The 23319-nt window shown below is 41.5% G+C and overlaps 1 protein-coding gene across 9 annotated transcripts in view; it reads left to right on the top strand.

Annotated features, from left to right (window-relative positions):
• SHANK3 (SH3 and multiple ankyrin repeat domains 3) overlaps positions 1–23319 on the top strand; it is a 521647-nt gene that overhangs the window by 482750 nt on the left and 15578 nt on the right. For all 9 annotated transcript variants that reach the window (XM_077264301.1, XM_077264298.1, XM_077264303.1 and 6 more), the window contains 3 exons: positions 384–511; positions 653–758; positions 1634–3866. In XM_077264301.1, coding sequence (XP_077120416.1) covers positions 384–511; positions 653–758; positions 1634–3866 — 2467 coding nt within the window. The remainder of the gene's footprint in view (positions 1–383; positions 512–652; positions 759–1633; positions 3867–23319) is intronic.

The following is a 23319-nucleotide window of genomic DNA, read 5'->3' as shown; positions in this document are numbered from 1 at the left end:
AAACACCACGTGTAGACATACCATTAGCTATGCACTGTGACAATGCAACAGTGACAGCATGAAGCATGTTTTCTTGTAATATCTTACTGTGTTGTACAATGTCAGTTGTGTACTGACTTACTGTTACATTATATCAGAATATGGCAGCATACTATCATAAATATATACACTCTCTTTTATGTTGTATTCATGAGGAAACAAACATTTCACTTGATCTTGACAGACATGATTTTAACCACTTAAGTAATTATTTGTGAATTCTAATACTGTTTATTATTTTCCCATAAAGTTATTTAAAAAATAAATAAAAATGACGTTCTCATTTTGCACAGTTTTCCAATTTTCCTTGTATATTGGGAAATAAACTTGTTTATTGCCTCCAGAACGATTGGATGAGATTTTGGTGGCTTCTGATCCCTCCATGAGGCCAGAGATTGCTGAAGCTGACTCAAGAGCCGCTACAGTAAAACAGCGACCAACAAGCAGGCGCATCACCCCAGCTGAGATAAGTGTAAGATCGAGCAGCAGCCTAACCTAATTCAATTTGTTACAGCGTCAGACTGACTGCAAGCTCTTCAACATAACTATCGATTTTAAGTTACCTTCTTCATCTATCTGTTCATTTTCTCTTTTTTCTATTCATCAATTGTAGTCGCTGCTAGAAAGACAGGGGATTTCTTCACATGCAATATCTCAAATCCCTGGTCAAAAATCTCATATTCCTTTCCATCATGTGATGTCTCGGACAAAGTCTGTAGGTAAGTTATAGTGTATCTTTGATCAAAAATGAAAGCTTGACAGCCTTACTTCCATTCCAAAAAATTAGTCCTACGGCCACCATAGACATTGGACTAATGTTGGCCAAACCTGCAAAGTGTAGTCCAACAGACAAAATGTGTATGGAGGTCTTCTTCCTCTCTCAGATGATGTCAGGGAATATAAGGGCCCAGCATGTCTGATTTTGGACTTGATGAGATAAACCACTGCCAGAGGAGCCTGGTGGCGATTCTCAGGAATTAGGCTCAGCAGAGCTAGCACTCCTGTGTATGGAGCAGTCGAGTGAGATAATTGCCACATGAACCAAACCATAGTTCCGCCGACAGCTATCTTTGTGGACCTCCTAATCCTTTTAGGTAGTTCAGATTATTGATGGAAATGTTGATTAATTGGATGATACACATCTCCTTATCAAGTTTATCTCTTGAGGCTTGATTGATAAGGAGAATTTGGTGTTTAAAATATTTGTCCACCCTAACTAATAGAGTAGCTATTAGAGAGGACTTTCCTGTACATTTGCTATGCAGTGATTTAGGAGCCCAGTGACTTTTGCCTACTGAATCACTTATAGGGGGTAACTTTGATTGAGAGCCACCTCCTGCATTAATGGCAAGGATATTAGAAAATTATCATCCAACCTTTTAATTTATGTGATCACTTATGCCAATCAATGGTGAATGCTTATGCAGTTGGATTGTCAGCCTTGGCTATATCATTTGGACTGGCCGGTGACAGCATTTACAGTAGACTGTAAATTATTATTTCCCATAATACCTTCAAAGTTATCATGCAGTATAATTAAAAAAAATACTTCCTAGTATGAAAACTATGGTTGTAATGTTGTGTTTGCCTTTAGGTGAAGATGAAAAACTATCAGATCCATTCTTTGATGGAAGATTCCCTCGCAGCACCTCAATGCAAGATTCTTTAAGAGAAGGCCCTATAATTCCACCACCTCCACAGAAATCTGCTCCCCTTCCTCCATCCCCATATTACTTTGACACTGGGCCACCACCAGCTTTTTCCCCACCACCCCCTCCTGGTAGGGGATATGATACAGTGCATTCCAGCTTTAAACCAGGATTTGAAGCCAGACTCCATGGGCTTCCACATGGAATGGGTTCTGCAGAGCTGTTAAGCATGGATCGTGCTCTCCCTCCTCCTGATCGGCAGAAGCGTGCTCGTTCCATGATCATTCTTCAAGATACATCTCATCTCCCAGTGGAACCTACAAGTATTCCTCGACCTGGCCCATCTCCGACTCCTCCAGAAAAATTAAAAAGAAGAAGTCGGGCAGTGGACAATCCCTATGCTAATATGGGTTTGTTTGCACCAATGAAGCCACAACGCAAAAAGAGTCCCCTTGTGAAACAGCTTCAAGTGGAAGATGCACAGGAACGAGCTGCTTTAGCCATGGCTGGGGGTTATTCACGGGATCCTTCACCATCTCGACGCAGCCCACGACAGAGTATGATGGAGTTAGGAAGTGCCCACCACGATCCATTAGGTAGTCCTTTTGCAACAGCACTTGCTGGAGTAATGAAGGAACGTGAGCGACGGCTGGATGAGAAGCGAAAATCCACAGTCTTCCTCTCGGTCGGAGCATTGGAAGGAACACCACCTTCTCCAGACCTCCCCTCTCTGCAACCATCACGCTCTGTTGATGAGCGATTGTTGGGGAGTCGTGATGTCCTCCTGCCTTCTCCAGGTTCTTCACTTAAGTCTTTGATGTACAGCAGTCCCCATTCTACATTTATCCACCCCCTTACTGGTAAACCCCTTGATCCGAATTCACCTCTTGCACTTGCGCTGGCCGCAAGAGAACGTGCGCTTTCTGCCCAGGCACCCTCTCCTCCTCCACCAAGGACACCTACTCCAGTAAGGAGCCCAGATTCTGATAGAGCTCCTCCACTCTTTCTGGAAATTCAAACCAAAGAGGGGGAGGTGGGAATGGAAATAGAAGGGTCAGCATCACCTATATATAGCCCTTCTGGGGCATCTGTAAAAGGCCAGTGGGGTGTTCCATTTAGGAGAGATGGAGAGCGTCTTGCTCAGAAAAGTCCAGAACGACCTGAAGGCAGGGTGGAGGAAAGGAAACCTATGATTCTAAGCATTGTTGACACCTCTCAGCAGAAAACAGCAGGGCTTATAATGGTGCACGCTACCAGCAATGGGACCGAAGATAAAGATCAGGAGGCTCCAGCTACAACTGACCAGAAAGAGGCTACACAGCCACAAGATACTGAAGAGAAGGCTCCATCAAGCTCTTCTTCTGATAAAACTCTTGGTCAGGGAAGCTCAGAGGAAGAAGTAGAGCCTTTTGGCGCTAATAATCTACCACCAGCGATGCTGTCCTCAAGTGATGAGGAAACAAGAGAAGAGTTAGCAAAAATTGGGCTATTGCCTCCTCCTGATGCTTTTGCCAATGGAGTCCTGGTCACTAAACCTGGCACCCCCATCAGCCAATTGTCTCGACCCGGTACCTTGGCTGTGCCATCTGCCAAGCAAGCTAGTGGTGCACCATCCTCAGGGAAGCCTTCTGATGCTCCTCTTCCGCATCCAGAGTCAGCTACTGACTCAGGTGTAGAGGAAGTGGACACCAGGAGCTCGAGTGACCACCATCTGGAAACCACGAGCACCATCTCTACTGTGTCTAGCATGTCCACTCTGTCCTCAGAGAGTGGGGAGCCCACTGACACCTACACCTCGTACGCCGACGGTCAAACTTTTATACTCGAGAAGCCGCCAGTGCCTCCAAAGCCCAAACTCAAGTCACAACTGATGAAGGGCACCGTGACCTTCAGGGACCCCCTGCTCAAGCAGTCCTCGGACAGTGAGCTTATTGCCCAGCAGCAAATTGCAGCGGGCCGTCCGCGCTACCTCTTTCAGAGAAGATCTAAGCTATGGGGAGATCCAATAGAGAGTCGGCCTCTATCACACGGGGGCCCTGTGGAAATAGAAAAGCCGTCTGTAATTGGGGAGATCAGTTCTCGACTTCAGCTGCTAAACAAGGACACAAGGTCACTTGGGGAGGAGCCATCAATCCCGGGAATGGACCCCGGCAAGAAATCTCCAGTGGTGGCAGCTCGGTAAGAAGGACCAGTTAGAATAAATGTTTTTTAGATTAAAGTATAGTTGGTGAGAAATTAGTGTTAATAGATCTGCTGTTTATAGCTATAATAGGACAGATTAGCGCAAGATATAAGACCAATTAATTGGTGCGATACATTGAAAATTTGTAGCTATAATTATAGGTAGTTTATTTTTATTTGTGATTATTTGTCTTAGAATTTCACAATATAACAACAGTGTTTTGTGTCAGTCTTCTCATTACACAGCAGTACCTATGAAAAGTATTCCTTACTTCATTGATTTGTTTCATCTTTTATTGGATGGAAGTGGATTTAATTTTTATTACACGGTAGAATAATGTCATAATGAAATCAAATCTTTACATTAGTTACAACCAGTAGTTGTAAAATAATTGAATGCATAACTGTTCATCCCCTTCATGTGCATGGCTTTCAGAACATTTTCTGTCTACAGTAAATAGTTAAATTGTCCATTGTATTGAATTCTAAACTCTTGGCCACACTAGAACATGAAAGAGGTTTTTGGGGAATATTTTTTCCTTAGCGCACAGCCTTCGAATGGTTAGAAACCACAAAGGACTTTACTCACCATCCCTTGCTCCATCCTGCCTTTCCGCTGCTCCTACTGATTGTTTGCAGCCTGCAGCAGTGAAGTCATGACTGCATAGGACATGACCACTGCGGCAAATCATTGGGCTCAGTGGCTCAGCAGATGCAGACAGCACAAGCCATTGAGCCCAGTGATTGGCTGCAGCGGTCTTGTGTGCTGAATTCACCATTGCAGCTTGTAAATAGTCACCATGGATAACCTGAGCTGGTGAGTACACCTCTGTTTAAATAGTTGTTAAGGGGAATAAAAATTATTTTAAAAAGTGACAGCAATTGTTGTTTGTTTGTTTTTTCATTTATCTGTATTAAATGTTCTGGATTATTTTAGCAGTTTCTGTACTTGTAGGATAGAAATGTTATACTTTCTTCAACCTTGACACCATGGAAAATAAATCTTGTAGGTCACCGCCCCACTAGTCTGCCCTGGTGGCCATGGGAAAACACATGACCACAACGTAAAATAAAAAACGCAAAATAAAATCTAGGTGAAGAACTCTGTGGTCACATGACTATTTAACGCTGCTGGTGTGGTGGATTAAGAATAATGTGGGAAAGACTGCCACAACTCAACTAAACTGTGGGAGGGCACATTGTAAGAAACAGGATCTGTTATCTCTTGTATCTAAACTAAAGAAAGTAGGGAGAAACTGCTAAAATAATTCTGAATTTTTTATCTATTGCTGTGAATTTTAATTCTCCAGAACACTTAGAAGTAGATGTGCATTATTGGTTTCTGTTTATGGCATGTAACTTTCTAAAGATTTGTTGTCATTTTGACATTAGTTTGGTGTGAAAAAGTGTAATGAAATGCCTTCACCATCCACACAATAATCCTGAAGAAGGCCTAAATTAGGAAATTACTTGTTATAGGTGCTGTCTATCATTATGTCTTATATGTCTTCCATTCTTCACAAACTTACCTGTTGTATGCTAAAACATCCTACAGTATTCAGGTATTGGTTTCTTTTCTGACATTGTATTCCTGCATATACACTTTGTAGTATACATTATATTCTTGTCATGTAGATGTGTTGTCTCCAAACCAACACCATAAGACTTAGGCTATGTGCACACGTCAGGATTTCTTGCAGAAATTTCCTGAACAAAACCGGACATTTTCTGCAAGAAATCCGCATGCGTTTTTTGCCCGTTTTTTTGGCAGATTTTTTGCGTTTTTTTCCGGGGACTTCCCAATACAATAATATAATGGGAAGTCCGCAAAAAATCCACAAAAATTAATAAACATGCTGCGTTTTTTACCGCGATGCGTTTTTTTCGCAGAAAAAATGCAACATACGCACAAAAATTGCGGAATTCATTATAAAGGATAGGATGCATATGTATGCGTTTTTTAAGCGTTTTTATAGCGAAAAACGCAAAAATACTGAACGTGTGCACACAGCCTTAGGGTTACACAGCAGCTTTAGCCACAACGTACTGTAGGTCGTGCGGTTAAAGTTCGGTGTGTGCAGCTACTATATTGAAGAGAAATGCAGATGAATGGAATTGCATTGGAACTCTTAGGAGATCCCGACAAGCAAGTTGAAAAAAGTCGGAATCAATTGGATTTTTTGATACTTATTTGTCACTTTATCCTACAGTCTCAGTGTGACCCCATTTACCTGCATTATGCTGCAATGTAGCAGCTGCACTGCAATATTTGTCCATGCAATCTGTGTTGTAGTCAAAGTCACCAACTAGCCCCAGCCTAAAATTTATAATGTATCTTCATCAGCAAATAGTCTCACTAATTACTGTACAATTATCTCACTACTTTCAACGTGTACATAGATGCATGTCCTCTTTATTATATGTATATATAGGGCCTCAGTACTTACTGTTACCCATAGGTTGCTTATCCGTGCTCGTCATATTGACTCTTTATTCATTGAGATGCTTATTTTTCTGGCTATTCTTTACTATGTTGCGCAGCTTTCCCATTGCGTTGTAGTGACGTGCACAATCTGCTCTTGACTTCCACCTCCATCATCAACCATTCACTGCTTTTTAAACATTCTTGTTAACGCTTGCCAAGCCATCCATTACTTTATTGTAACTTCCAAATATATTTCTTTTTCGAAGGCTATTGGTTTTCTAGTTGGAAAAAGCAGTCAGTTTAAAGGGTGCCTGCCACGAGGATGACGTTGGTTTTAGATGAGGTTCTTGGAATGGTGTCCCAGTTCACCCAGAAGGCACTAAATGTCATCTGTTGGCTCTGCTGGATGGTTGGAAGACTTATCATAGGGAGTTACATGGCTGTATATTTTCATTTCTTTCATAGTCACTTCAGAAAGCTCTTCAGTAATTGAAATTGTGCCCTGTAGATCATTCAGTCTGTTATATAGTCAGAAAAGCAAAAGTGGTCCAACTGGTTCCCTTTAGCCCCATCACTGGTTGTAGTTTGGTATTTTTTAAGGTATGGTCATCTAAAATATATTTTAACTACCGGTTTCACTAATGAGAATTTTTATGTAGGCAGCACTCTGAGACATTGGCACACCAGCTAGTATAGCATTTATTAACCCCAAAGATATGAAATAATACACTATATCAAGTTGGTTACCCCAAAGGGAGTTCTTTTGTGCTCGCCAGATCCCATTCAACAATGTGTCCTTTAAAAAATGTTATTACGTATGCCTAATATGACTTGTATTATGCTTCTTTAGAAATACGGGGTGAAACGTCTGAGTGACTGGCTCCATGTTTAAGCAATGTTACCCATCATTATTATCACCAGGTCATAATATAGGGTTGGACTTGTGGAATCAGAGTTAGTTTGGGGTGGATTTCGAGTTGGTAGAAATGTACCAACTCCAACTTAAAAAATAAATTAACATATTACAGGGGTAGTCTCAAGTTTGAAAGTTATCCTGATAGCTGTGAGTCTGACTACTGGGACCCACACCAATCAGAAAGCGAGGGGAGCCCTGTGCGAATGGAGTGGTGATCAATCATGCTGTTCCATTCATTTTTAATGGGACACCAGAGATAGCAGATTTCATTGTAGATCTGTTTTTTGGCATTCCCATAAGAATGATTGGAGCATCAGTGCTCATGATCGACCACCGCTCCGTTCACATGCTGCTATTTGGAGCCTCTGTTCTCGGGGTTGGTGTGAGTCCCAACGATCGGACCCCCAGCAATAGGGAATTTATTACCTATCCTATGGATAGCAGATAACTTTTAAAGGGTATCTGTCACCCCCAAAATCGAGGGTGAGGTAAGCCCACCGGCATCAGGGGCTTATCTACAGCATTCTGGAATGCTGTAGATAAGTCCCCGATGTATTCTAAAAGATGAGAAAAAGAGGTTAGATTATATTCACCCAGGGGCGGTCCCGCTGCTGGTCCGGGTCCGGCGCCTCCCATCTTCATCAGATGACGTCCTCTTCTTGTCTTCACGCTGCGGCTCCGACGCAGGCGTACTTTGTCTGCCCTGTTGAGGGCAGAGCAAAGTACTGTAGTGTGCAGGCACCTGGAAAGGTCAGAGAGGCCCGGCACCTGCGCACTGCAGTACTTTGCTCTGCCCTCAACAGAGCACACAAAGTACGCCGGAGCCGCAGCCTGAAGACAAGAAGAGGACGTCATCCTATGAAGATAGGAGGCCCCAGACCGGACCGCGATGCCCATCGGACCCAAGCCGCGACGCCCATCGGACCCGGACCGCAGCGGGAACACCCCTGGGTGAGTATAATCTAACCTCTTTTTCTCATCTTTCAGGATACATCGGGGGCTAATCTACAGCATTCCAGAATGCTGTAGATAAGCCCCTGATGCTGGTGGGCTTACCTCACCATCGATTTTGGGGGTGACAGACTCCCTTTAAACTTGTGAAATCCCTTCTATTTTCATAGGAATTTTGACATTTATTAAAATGTTAATATTTCAATCTAAGGCCCTATTTCAAAATGATGATACGATGATGTTACCATTTTAGTGAAATAAATTTGTTATTACTAATGGCCATTTATGAAGGATTCATAGCCTGATTCAGAGTGTGAAAAAATATAGCATTCGGAGTCAGAACCTTGATTTTCCAGCTCCACAGCACTGGCTACTAGAGCAGCAAGAACAGTGGGCCTGACCTACATACACAAGATGTATCCCAAGATTGTGTGTAGGTTGGCACCAAATTGCCATATTAAGTAAACTTGCTTATTTCACAGTAATGTGTGTAATCATCATGTAGTTTTTAACTGGGTCATGGCACTTTTTAGTTCTATGTACCTACTGTATACAATTAGCCTTGGATATGGTGGGCAGGCCAACAGACCTATTGTAGTGCTAGCAGAGTTTCATGGTACCATTGATTGATTCTAAGCAATTGACCCAATCACAGGGAACTTTGCTCAAACAGTTCTCATCTCTAATGTTGGCCAAGCACTGGAGTGTTTTTTTTTTTCATTTTTATAGGAAGTCAGTTCTTGTCATTATGGTATGTGTTATATTATTAAGTAGAAGCCTCATTGTTGGGGAATCAGGCCAGCACCCAGGAACTCTATAACAAATGTCCTCCATATCTTATGCATCTGGATTTATGAAATTAACATTCACATACAAAAATTGATTAAATATAACAATGGACTAATGTTATATTTTGTATGTCCAAGGTTTGATTTGGAGGTCCTGAGAAAACAATTTGGTGGAGATCACTATCCAACCTCTTGATCTTCATTCCATGTCAACAAGTTGCTTGTGTCTGCATGTGGCCCCCGTTTCGTAAAGGGGTTCACTGGGAATTGAAAAAATTAATAACTAAAGTATATGTAATTATAAGTAAATGCCTAAATATTTTTAATTAGAAAATGACAATTGTTTAGTCTAGAGATAGAGATAATCACTATAGAATTAAAATGGCTACTGCCTTGTTACACTGAAATAAACCTGTTCTAGAATGTTAGGATAGAAGCCATTGAGCATGCGCAGTAAAAAGCTCCACCCCACATTCCCTTCATGTGTAAGGTAGATGTGATCCCAGTGGATAAGCTGAAGTAACTCTAAAGATGCCAGGAGTGCTGAGGTATGAATAGGCTGCTCACACTGCTGTCCACCATGTCTTTCGATGTCAAACTGTTGATACCAGGAATGCTGAGATAAGAAGAGTGCATGCACTGCTACCGTGCCTTTCTGATTTAGTACTAGAGCTACCAGTGGTGCTGATGTAAGAAGACACTTCTCACTGCTAGCCACCCTGCCCTTTCTGATCTAATGCTAGAGATATCAGAGGTGTGATGTACAGTACAGACCAAAAGTTTGGACACACCTCATTTAAAAAATTTTCTGTATTTTCATGACTATGAAAATTGTAAATTCACACTGAAGGCATCAAAACTATAAATTTACACATGTGGAATTATATACTTAAAAAAAAAGTGTGAAACAACTGAAAATATGTCTTATATTCTAGGTTCTTCAAAGTAGCCACCTTTTGCTTTGATGACTGCTTTGCCCACTCTTGGCATTCTCTTGATGAGCTTCAAGAGGTAGTCACCGGAAATGGTCTTCCAACAATCTTGAAGGAGTTCCCAGAGATACTTAGCACTTGTTGGCCCTTTTGCCTTCACTCTGGTCCAGCTCACCCCAAACCATCTCGATTGGGTCAGTTCTTGTGACTGTGGAGGCCAGGTCATCTGGCGTAGCACCCTATCACTCTCCTTCTTGGTCAAATAGCCCTTACACAGCCTGGAGGTGTGTTTGGGGTCATTGTCCTGTTGAAAAATAAATGATGGTCCAACTGAACGCAAACCGGATGGAATAGCATGCCACTGCAAGATGCTGTGGTAGCCATGCTGGTTCAGTATGCCTTCAGTTTTGAATAAATCCCCAACAGTGTCACCAGCAAAGCACCCCCACACCATCACGCCTCCTCCTCCATGCTTCACGTTGGGAACCAGGCATGTAGAGTCCATCCGTTCACCTTTTCTGCGTCGCACAAAGACATGGTGGTTGGAATCAAAGATCTCAAATTTGGACTTATCAGACCAAAGCACAGATTTCAACTGGTCTAATGTCCATTCCTTGTGTTCTTTAGCCCAAACAAGTGTCTTATGCTTGTTGCCTGTCCTTAGCAGTGGTTTTCTAGCAGCTATTTTACCATGAAGGCCTGCTGCACAAAGTCTCCTCTTAACAGTTGTTGTAGAGATGTATCTGCTGCTAGAACTCTGTGTGGCATTGACCTGGTCTCTAATCTGAGCTGCTGTTAACCTGCGATTTCTGAGGCTGGTGACTCAGATAAACTTATGCTCAGAAGCAGAGGTGACTCTTGGTCTTCCTTTCCTGGGGCGCTCCTCATGTGAGCCCGTTTCTTTGTAGCACTTGATGGTTTTTGCCACTGCACTTGGGGACACTTTCAAAGGTTTCCCAATTTTTCGGACTGACTGACCTTCATTTCTTAAAGGGCCACTGTCACCCCCCTCCAGCCGTTATAAACTAAAAGAGCCACTGGTGTCCTGCGATTAGGGCAATCACATGGCAGTGACGTCACCGCAGGTCCTACAGCTATTTGCTGTGCTGCAGATCCATCCTGCTGTTCTGTGGATGTCTTTTTTTCTCTGGTATCAGCCATTACACGGAATATTCTGTATAGGTGGAACCTTTGGAATCCCCGCCCCGCACTGTGCATAATGCATAACACAGTGCGAGGCGGGGATTCCAAAGGTGGCTGGCCGCAATGCCCGCGCAGGCGCAGTATGCAAGCCTGGCGGGGACGTCAGACGGCCAGAGCTTACTGCGTCTGCGCGGGACACCAGTACACAGCGCAGGTGCCGGTTTTGAAAAGATAACAGCGCTGAGGGGGCGGCGCCGAAAGCGCAGGAAGATGTGAGTGACGGCAGAGGAGCTGGCCAAGCTGGGGAGTGAGGACTCGCCTACGTGGCTAGAGACAGGAATTGTGGCTAAGTATAAAAACGCTTTATTTGGGGTATACTTGAACCTAAAACTAAAAGAGCCACCTTGTTAGAATGCAGCATTACTGCTGCACAAGGTGGCTCTTTTAGTTTATAACGGCTGGAGGGGGGTGACAGTGGCCCTTTAAAGTAATGAACAGGCCACTCGCTTTTCTTTACTTAGCTGCTTTTTCCTTGCTATAATACAAATTCTAACAGTCTATTCAGTAGGACTATCAGCTGTGTATCCACCAGACTTCTGCACAACACAACTGATGGTCCCAACCCTATTTATAAGGCAAGAAATCCCACTTATTAAACCTGACAGGGCACACCTGTGAAGTGAAAACCATTTCCGGTGACTACCTCTTGAAGCTCATCAAGAGAATGCCAAGAGTGTGCAAAGCAGTCATCAAAGCAAAAGGTGGCTACTTTGAGGAACCTAGAATATAAGACATATTTTCAGTTGTTTCACACTTTTTTGTTAAGTATATAATTCCACATGTGTTAATTCATAGTTTTGATGCCTTCAGTGTGAATTTACAATTTTCATAGTCATGAAAATGCAGAAAAATCTTTAAATTAGAAGGTGTGTCCAAACTTTTGGTCTGTATTGTAAGAAGATGCTGCTCATGCTGCTGTCCACCCTGTTTTTCTGAATGACTATGCATGGTATGGGTTATCTCCAGGTCGTTGCAGTGGTGCTGTCTACCACACATGCTCACTGGCACCTGTCCTATTAACATTCGAAGACAAGGTTCTAACAAAGGTGTGGCCATTTTAATTCTATAGTGATTATCTCCCTAGACTAAACATTACTAAAAAGTATTTATTTATAATATTTCCTTTAGTTATGAATCTTTTTTCTATTCCTGAAGAACCTCTAAAGAAATATTTCAACCTTAGACATCTCTCACCTATCCAGTGGAGGTCTGATAATCAGATCCTCACTGGTCACCACAATTGAAGTTCCCATTTCCCCAGCCCTCACAAACTATATGATTTTGAATTGAGCAGCATCATGCATGTGCTTTGGTACTCTGTACAAAATCTGTGAGACTTTACAGCAAATCTATTCAGACTCCTTCTTGCATTAGAAACAAAGGAGACCCAAGCACATTTGTGTTCACCTCTTCTCAGCTGGATAGGATGAATGATTACCCATTAGTGGATTCTTATTTTCCAGAGAGTTGGCATCCCAGTGGTTAGCAGTGTTTATACTGCCAATAGAAATAGTGACAAGCAGAGGCATAGCTAAAATCGCTAGGCCTCAGCACAAATGTTTTAAAGGACTTCCAACTTTTACATTTTGTTACAGGCCTTTATAGTGATGAGAAAAAAATAAGTACGCAGTCTTTGAATTCTATGGTTGTATATCAGGACATAATAAAAACTCTGGTCTTTAGATGATCTTACAATTACCGATAATAATAATCTTTATTTATATAGTTCCAACATATTCCGCAGCGCTTTAGGTAAATACAACATTTCAATTGGGTTGAAGTCTAGATTTTGACTGGTCCATTGCAACAACTTGATTCTTTAATATTTCAGGCCCTCTGTAGTAGATTTGTTGGTGTGCTTGGGATCATTGTCCTGTTGCATATTCCAGTTTTGGTTAAGCCTGACACTAGAGCATTTTCATACACAGAGGAGTTCACAGTCAACTCAATGAGTGAAAGGTACCCATGTCCTGTTTCTGCAAAACAAGTCCAAATTATCATAGTTTCACCGCCATGCTTGACATTTGATATGAGGTATTTGTGCCAATACACGGAGTTTGGTTTTCTCCAAATGTGGCGTAAGTTAAACATTTCCATTTTGGTCTCTTTTTTTCAAAGAACATTGTTGCAAAGTCCTTGTAGTTTGTTAAGATGCAATTTTGAAAACGTTATCGTGCTGCCTTATGCTATTTAGAAAGAAGAGGCTTACCCCTAACAACCCTTCCAACCAAGTCTTACCTGTTTATTCTTTTTCTAATTGTATTGTCATGAACTTGAACATTTAACATTTCAACTGAGGCCTTTAGGGTCTGAGTTGTAGTTCTTGGGTGTCTTGCAAGTTCTGCATATTCTGACCTCTGGATGGACTTGTGGGATGTCTGCTCTTCCACATGTGAATAATCTTTCTCATTTTAGAATGATGGACTCCAAATTGTGTGTGTGGAAATGTCCTTATAATCCTTCCTTGATTGCTGGGCAGCAACAATTGCTTCTTCTTTGTCATTGTATTAAGGGTACCGTCACACAGTGGCATTTTTATCGCTACGACGGCACGATTCGTGACGTTCTAGCGATATCGTTACGATCTCGCAGTGTCTGACACGCTACTGCGATCAGGCACCCAGCTGAGAATCGTACGTCGTAGCACATCGTTTGAAACTTTGTTTCGTCGCTGGATCTCCCGCTGTCATCGCTGGATCGTTGTGTGTGACAGCGATCCAGCGATGCGTTGGCTTGTAACCAGGGTAAACATCGGGTAACTAAGCGCAGGGCCGCGCTTAGTAACCCGATGTTTACCGTGGTTACCAGCGTAAAAGTAAAAAAAAAAAAACGTACATACTCACCATTTGATGTCCGTCAGGTCCCTTGCCGTCTGCTTTCCGCTCTGACTGTCTGCCGGCCGGAAAGTGAGAGCAGATCACAGCGGTGACGTCGCCGCTGCGCTCTGCTCTCACTGTACGGCCGGATCTCAGTCAGAGCAGGAAGCAGACGGCAAGGGACCTGACGGACATCAGATGGTGAGTATGTACTGTTTTTTTTTTTTTACTTTTACGCTGGTAACCACGGTAAATATCGGGTTACTAAGCGCGGCTCTGCGCTTAGTAACCCGATGTTTACCCTGGTTACCCGGGGACTTCGGCATCGCTCCAGCGCCGTGATTGCAACGTGTGACCGCAGTCTACGACGCTGGAGCGATAATCATACGACGCTGCGACGTCACGGATCGTGCCGTCGTAGCGATGAAAATGGTACTGTGTGACGGTACCCTAACACACTTGATGATAAACAATTAATTAAGGGCACTTGATTAGCAGGACATGACTGCTTTCAACCCTCTTACTTTCAATGGAGTTAATAGCTGTAAGGGTGTACTTACTTTTCCACACACTGCTTCTTCCTTTTTCACTGCTTTTCGTTAGATGAGTAATGACACGCTGCAGTTTTTCACATGTTGTTCTTCTGAGGTTGTGTTAACCTAATTTTAAGACTTTTTAAGGAAAACATTTTTTAATATGTCCTGATATGTAAAGTAGTAGAATTCACAAAGGGTGTACATTGTTTTTCTCTTGACTGTATATATGAAGTAACAAACAAAAACATTGTTTGTTTTTTTTTCTGTGATATTTGGGGCTACTAAATGTTGCACCAGATGGTATGCTGATGTTTGAGTGCTTATTACAGGTCAGCGAGGACCAACCATGATATTTGTACTCACAGACCAGTAAACTCTATTGATGGAAGTGTTGGTTGGTGATGCACTAGCCTAAAGCTACAATGAAGACTGTCAGCCAAGACCTACGGTATATCAGATTTATCAAGCAGATAGTTTCAGTGTGGTTCAGTCTAGTACATTAGCTCCAAGTGCATTCAGTGATTTAGGGGAATTCTTTACTATTCTATAATTAAAATGCAGAAAAGTGTTTAATTTGCTGTCATTCATTAGAGACTAACAATGTCCGTCAGCTGACACAGATTAGACATTTCCCTGGGAGTGGATTGTGGTAGACTGTGTCACAGCGAGCAGAGCAGAATCCTATGTAGACACACACACATATATTTGATATATATTATAATATACAGTATGGTTTGAACTATGGAACCAGACTATATTATATAGTCATAACAACAAGCATAGTAATGGAAGCTGATTCCTCCTCCTAAAGTCATGCCAATCCTTTGTGATTGAGCATGTATCATATTTTTGCGTTATTCACACAGTACATCTGACTATATGATACTTTGTAATAAATCCTGCTAGGGGAAAGTGTGATGCTTGTCACCGACTTGCATCCAATAGTGCTGCTTTCTTAGCCTGCAGGCAAATTTTCAGAAATTCCCAGTCCTCAAATAATCTATAATGCATGGAAATAGAAGGTGGGGAGCACAGCTGCAGATTATTTTTATCTCTCCTTTACCTCATCTCTTCAGCTGTTTGAAGAGACTGATTTTCTTTAATGGGAGATATACTTTAAAGGGAATCTATCAGCAGAATTTCACCCACACCCCCCGAAAGCCAATTTATATGCACATGTTGCTCTTTCAATGATAAGTCCAGCAATACTTTTACATGGCCAGTCCGTTCCTCCATTACTGAGAAATCAACGTTTGAATTGATATGCAAATGAGGCTGAAAGCTATAGTAGATTGGAAGCCTCTGTCACTCCAGCTCTGTTTCCCACCTAGCACTGCCTCCTCCTGCTTGACTGGCAGTCTCTATGCTGTGTGACTAGGCAAAGGAGTCATCAGTCACGCAGGAGGAGGATTAGAGCGGGAGTGACAGAGGCATCGGGTCTACAACCTCATTGGCATATCAGTTCAAATGCTGATTTCTCAGCAACAGAGGAACAGACTGCCATGTAAAGGAATTGCAGGACTTGACTTTAAAAGAGCTTGAGGCACAGATAAATAATTTTTGGTGGCAAATTGTGTTGACAGATTCCTTTGAAATGTAAATGTTAATGAGCTCTCCTATAGTAAGTGTTTGCACACTGTTCCCTACCTTTTTGGATAATGATATATACAAAACAAGAACATAATGAGAAACTAGAAATAGGACATCCGCTGACCACTGGCACAGCTGGCAAAAGAGCTTCCAAAGCTATCCAGAACCAACACACCTGTGATGGATCTGTCTTCAAACAAACAAAAGTAGGCAGAAAATACATTTATGGGCATAATTAGGTAAAAAGTTGGGACATCCAGGTCCTCTTTGTTCTTAATTGAAGAGAAATATCTAATGTCTCCCGACAATCCTTCTGAAGGTCCCGACAGAGAAAGACAGAAAAGTACTGTCTACCTGAGCTTTTACCGTACTTAGATTATTTAATTATTTAGCATTTTCAGAGAGTAGTGGTAGAAATTGATGTCATAAAATAATACCGTATGATAAATTGTGTTACACACATATAAAGAATATTCTGCCTTAAGTAGACAGACACATCACCTAAAAAGCAGATTTCCTCCTGTCCGGTCAGACATAGTGCATGTATCTGCAGCACAAGCAATATCTTATGAGAACTCCTGTTACCCGTTTGTTGGAAGCACATTACAGCGACACTAGAAATAACTTGGCATCATCCATCACTTTCACTTCCTTAGACCACTCACAGGGTGCAGTGTCAATCTGAGCCAGCGCTTGCTGATAAATGTTAGCAGGTCATCAGCCTGGTCATGCTAATACTAACCCTTTTCTCTTGGCTTACAAACACAGCAACAAATGGGTGACTGAAACCATCCATAAAGAAAGAGAGCAGGAAACAAAGTCTTGAAAATTCTACCGCTCTTGTTATTACTCTTCGCTATTGTTATTGTTGCCTTTGACTTTCACTAGAAAAGCACATGTCAAGGCTTTAAGACCCAGTTTTAATGATTTGGATGTTTAGTATTTGATAGACATTAAAGATGGTACAAATTGATTTGTAGGACCCAGTCCAGCGGCACATCGGTAATCTGATGGGAGCTCTACAAATCGCCTCGTACCTGCTTGTTTCCGACTCTTTTTTTTATTATTAGTTGGCCTTCTGTGACGTCACATACGCATAATGCTGCAACGATAATGTCACGACAGGCCAGCTAATGAAAAGAGGAGTCAGGAAGGCTGTCAAGTAAGAGGCGATTCGTAGGGCTCCTGTCTGGTAGCCACAGATGTGGCCGACTGTTGTGGCCGCTTGATTTGGGCCTGCAAATCGATTCGCAGCAACTCTAGTAGATTAGTAGTACTAAGTGTTAGGAGTACTTATATGTAAATGTCAACTTAAAGTATTTTTAATGTTGCAATCTCCTAAAAAGAAGCCAGCAGCATAAATAATTTGGAACATATTCCTGATATGGCTATGGTGCTTCTAATATCATGGAGGGTACGTGCCACCACATGGGGAAGTCTTTATACTACTCGGGTCACAGTCAGGATCAATAGATCGGCTCACTAACTGCAGCAAAAGGTAGTTGACATTTCCTATATCTATGGGGAATTGGATAACAATCTCCATACCCCAAAAAAGCGTAGTACCATAGCCATATCACGGATATTATGTAAAAGATACACCTATTTTATTGGTTAGTTTCGTCAAATTGTAATAGTAAAGATTGTTTAAAAGAAATTAACTTGCAAAGCCTTGTAAGATGAAGACAATTATTATATATAGGGAGATAAACAAATCCTTTTTGAAACTGATTACTTTTTCATATTACCTAACTGGGATTGGGATGTCAATTACTTAGCCTTAGGGTAGAACATCAGAATCAGATTGGTGGGCACCCACCTCAGTCACCCAACAATCAATGCCAGGTGTATGGAGTACAGCTTCATACACTGGGTAGTGGCCATTCTCGGGTACGTCACGCACTACAAAGCCCCTTTTCTGAGACTGTTAGGGGTCCCAGCAATCAGCTGATTATAACTTATTCTATGGATAGGTATAACCCCTTTTAACTTGAGATAACGCTTACTGCATACCATATAAATATATTGTTCAAAATGTGCTAAGTATATTACAAGCTTCATGTCCACCAGTGGTGTTTGAAGGCAGTTAGCATTTACATGTGAATGTAATTTGGAGCTCTGTATCAGAAAAACCGAGTTTGTCCATTACCAAAATTCATGAAGAAAACCTTACAGAATTCTGGATATTATTAGACTACTAAAACAAAATAAAAAAACATAGACATCACCATGTACCAATAGTAATTAATTGCTTTTAAAATTGCGTAAGGGTTTATACAGACATCACTTTTTCTCATTATGAGTCCCATTTGTGTTTTTCTTCTATGGGTGCCATCTGTGTTTTAGACACTCTTATCTATGATAGCCTATGGAGTAGATCACATTTTCCTCAGAGTGGTCCACACAAAACCAGAGACTTGTCCATTATTTATCCGAGTGTTAGATCAAACTTTCCAAATCAAGTCTGTAGATCCGCAAAAAAAGTAAGACAGCACTCAGATGCCATCCATGTGCTGTTCATTTTTCACAGAATATTGGATAGGAGAAGCTTGGGAAATCTCCCATCAGTCCATTTTTTCATCCAAGAAAAACTGATAAAACTCTTACCAAACTCCGATGATAAAAACTGACACTTGACAAAACTCTGCTGAAACGCTGATAAAGAACAGTGATTAAACTCAGACTGGTGTCTGCATATGAGAAAAATGACTAACGTCTGAGTGAGACATTAGGGCTTGCTCACATTAGCGTATAAATCGGACTAGTGCCAGGTGAGAAAAAAATCGCATTGCACTCTGACCAATATTATTAAATGAGTCAGTGCTCATCTGAGAGTTTTCACGACATGCTGCGAGTTGCCACATATATTGGACAGGACTCATCAATGCAAGTCAATGGGTGTGAGAAAAATAACGAACGGCACACTGACCATGCATTTGCATCTCAAAGGAAACCCGAAATTTCATCAGCCAAGTACAGGAAGTTCACATCCCGAACCGTCAAAATTAGATAGATGGATAGTTACAAGTGCTTCTCACAAAATTAGAATATCATTAAAAATCATCAATTTGTTTCAGTTCTTCAATACAAAAAATAAAACTCATACATTACAAACAGAGTGATTTATTTCAAGTGTTTATTTCTGTTAATGTTGCTGATTATGGCTTACAGCCAGTGAAAACCCAAAAGTCATTATCTCAGTAAATTGGAATAATTAACAAAAAACACCTGCAAAGGCTTCATAAGCATTTAAAAAAGTCCCTTAGTCTGTTTCAGTAGGCTCCACAATCATGGGGAAGACTGTTGACTTGACAAATGTCCAGTCATTGACACACTCCACAAGGAGGGTAAGCCACTAAAGGTCATTGCTAAAGAAGCTGGCTGTTCAGAGTGCCCTATCCAAGCATATTAATGGAAAGTTGTGTGGAAGGAAAAAGTGTGGTATCATGATTAAGGGTGCTTAGTCACCGGAAACGCGTTGATCTTGGTTTTTAACCCTTTTGTATGCTGATGTTTTGTCCTTACACCATGCTATTTTCGAGGTGAAATAAAACTATGGACTTTTCACTATATCGTTGAGCTGGATCTTCTCCTTTTTTCCTGTTTGTTCACGCCCTGACACAGCGGTTCCGTGCTCCGAGACCTGGGGAATGTCGGTATGGTGAGCTGGACTTTGTTCCTTTACTCAGAAAAAGGTGCACAAGCAACTGGGATAACCGCAGCCTTGAAAGGATTGTTAAGAAGAGGCCATTCAAAAATTTGGGGAGAATAACAAGGAATGGACTACTGCTGGAGTCATTGCTTCAAGAGCCACCACACACAGACGTCTCCAGGACATGGGCTACAAGTGTCACATTCCTTGTGTCAAGCGACTCCTGACCAGGAGACAACTCCAGAAGCGTCTTACCTGGGCTAAGAAGAAAAAGAACTGGACTGTTGCTCAGTGGTCCAAGGTGTTGTTTTCAGATGAAAGTAAATTTTGCATTTCATTTGGAAATCAAGGTCCCAGAGTCTGGAGGAAGAGTGGAGAGGCACACAATCCAAGCTGCTTGAGGTCTAGTGTGAAGTTTCCCAATCAGTGATGGTTTGGGGAGCCATGTGATCTACTGGTGTAGGTCCACTGTGTTTTATCAAGACCAAAGTCAGCGCAGCCGTCTACCAGGAAATTTTAGAGCACTTCATGCTTCCCTCTGCTGACAAGATTTTTGGAGATGGAAATGTCATTCTCCAGCAGGACTTGGCACCTGTCCACACTGCCAAAAGTACCAATACCTGCTTTTAAAACAACAGTATCACTGTGCTTGATTGGCCAGCAAACTCGTCTGACCTTAACCCCATAGAAAATCTATGGGGTATTTCAAGAGGAAGATGAGACACCAGACCTAACAATGCAGACGAGCTGAAGGCTGCTATCAAAGCAACCTGGGCTTCCATAACACCTCAGCAGTGCTATAGGCTGATCGCCTCCATGCCACACTGCATTGATGCAAAAGGAGCCCTGACCAAGTATTGAGAGCACTTACTGAACAAGCATTTCAATAGACCAAGATTTCAGATTTTAAAAGTTGTTTTCAAGCTGGTGTTATAAAGTATTCTAATTTACTGAGATAATGACTTTTGGACTTTTGTGTATTCATTGGCTGTAAGCCATAATCATCAACATTAACAGAAATAAACACGTGAAATAAATCACTCTGTTTGTAATGACTCTATATACAGTAATATAGTAGTTTCACTTTTTGTATTGAAGAACTGAAATAAATTAAGCTTTTGATGATATTCTAATTTATTGAGAAGCACCTGTAGATAGATATCCAATACATGGATGGATAGATATCCAATAGATAGATATTTTATAGATGTATAATTTCACAAGCTCCTACACATTATAAACTTGTAACCTTTAGTGCGTTTAATGTGTAGTTTATTGTTGAGCTTTTTAGGCTTGTTTATCCTTATAAATGAAAAAATTACTTGGGGGGCCCCCCTATTTTATGAAACTAGCAAAGGTAAAGCAGACAACTGGGGCTTATATTATCAGTCCGGAAAGATCCATGGCTTTTGAACCCTTCCGAGCCTTAAAATGCCAGGCCGCAGCCACCCCAGAAGTGGCTCATCACATTAGATGTGCCAGTTCTGGTTCTTCTCCTTCACTCTTCCCAGTTGCCCTGGTGTGGTGGCAATCTGGGTAATGCAGCTTGGGTTTGATGTCAGCTGTGATTTGTCAAAAATCACAGCTGTCGTCAAGCCCTGGTGTAAGTAATGGATAGGTGTCTATCAGACACCCCATTACTAATGCAGTGATAAAAAAAAAAAAAACACAAAAAAAAATACTTTATTTGAATAAACACTCAACGACACTTTCCTTGGTTCACCAATTTATAAAAAAAAAAAAAAAAATTAAACATGCAGGTCCAACATAGTCCACAAATGAAAACCTGAAAAACATAAAAAGAGAGAAAAAAAAACCAAGACACTGTATTTTGTTCACTAATTTATTCGAAAATATGGGTTCCATGAAGGTCCGGCATAGTCCAGCGCTTCGTACGATATCCCCTTTTTCCGTTGTTAAAAACCTATGGAGACTCGTTCTGAGTCTCCATAGGCTTTTAGCAGCAGCCACTCCCAGCTCTCGCTGCCCTACGTGAGTCCCAGCGGCACAGAGGGCAGCATGACCCTGCGACTCTGTTGACCACTATCGTTACTGACGTCACCGCTCTCCAGAGCCCCTTCTGATGTGCAGCATGAGACGGCAGTGGTTGCTGCTAAAAGCCTATGAACACTTAGAACGAGTCCTAAACAAAGCAATAGTATAAGGATAATAAAATATTACTCATAGAAATTTAAACGAAATTTGAAAAATTTAAAAAAAAAAAAAGTTAAAAACTAATAATTTGTTGGCTGGGGGACCCTTGACAATAAACAGATCACAACATTTTTACCTTTTCCCACTCCAACTCTAGTTACGACTCCTTCTTAAATTGCCGGTAATTAGTAATAACAAATTTACTGTAGTAACATGGTAACATTATTGCATCACTTTTTATAGGGACTTTAGCGTGATAGAACATAAAATATAAATTAACATTTCTAAACTTCTGAATTAACCAATATTAGTAACGGAAAATTATTTATTTTTTTAAAGTTGGAGTCAGTACTTTCCTATACACTCCACCCACAACCATTTCCAGTTCCAACTCCACAGCCCAAGAACAGTGCGCACATCTGTCCTCAGGTTGTTTGAGGTATTGCAGGTTAGTCTTGTTCACTTTAGTGAAGAGGAAGCTGAGCTACAATATCAGAGACAACCCATGAACAGGTGAACAGCTGTTTCTGAAAGAAAGCCATTTTTTTTATTAGTGTTTTTTTTGTAATTCTTAGACAATCCTATAAATTCAGAATCAAGTTGTCTGTTAAGGTTATTAATAAACTGCACAGTTACAGGGGGTACGGAAAGTATTCATTCACCTTTAAATTTTTCACTCTGTTCCATTGCAGCCATTTGGTAAATTCAAAAAATTTCACTTTTTTTCCTCATTATTGTACACTCTGCACCCCATCTTGACTGAAAAAAACAGAAATGTAGTAATTTTTGTAAATTTATTAAAAAAGAAAAACTGAAATATCGCATGGTGATAAGTATTCAGACCCTTTGCTTAGTATTGAGTAGAAGCACCTTTTGAGCCAGTACAGCCATGAGTCTTCTTGGGAATGATGCAACAAGTTTTTCACACCTGGATTTGGGGATCCTCTGCCATTCTTCCTTGAAGATCCTCTCCAGTTCGGTCGGGTTGGATGGTGAACGTTGGTGGACAGCCATTTTCAGGTCTCTCCAGAGATGCTCAGTTTGGTTTAGGTCAGGGCTCTGGCTGGGCCAGTCAAGAATGGTCACAGCGTTGTTCTGAAGCCACTCCTTTTTTATTTTAGCTGTGTGCTTACGGTCATTGTCTTGTTGGAATGTGAACCTTCAGCCAAGTCTGAGGTCCAGAGCACACTGGAAGAGGTTTGCATCCAGGATATCTCTGTACTTGGCCGCATTCATGCTTCCTTCAATGACAACAAGTCGTCCTGTCCCTGCAGCTGAAAAACACCCCCATAGCATGATGCTGCCACCACCATGTTTCACTTTTGGGATTGTATTGGGCAGGTGATGAGCAGTGCCTGGTTTTCTCCACACATACCGCTTAGAATTATCACTAAAAAGGTCTACCTTCGTCTCGTCAGACCAGAGAATCTTATTTATCATAGTCTGGAAGTCCTTCATGTGTTTTTTAGAAAACTCTACTGGTACTT

The sequence above is a fragment of the Ranitomeya variabilis genome, chromosome 5, assembly GCF_051348905.1.
Source record: "Ranitomeya variabilis isolate aRanVar5 chromosome 5, aRanVar5.hap1, whole genome shotgun sequence".
NCBI lineage: Eukaryota > Metazoa > Chordata > Amphibia > Anura > Dendrobatidae > Ranitomeya > Ranitomeya variabilis.
The sequence above is the reverse complement of the archived record's forward strand: the minus strand, read 5'-3'. Positions and strand labels throughout refer to the sequence as shown.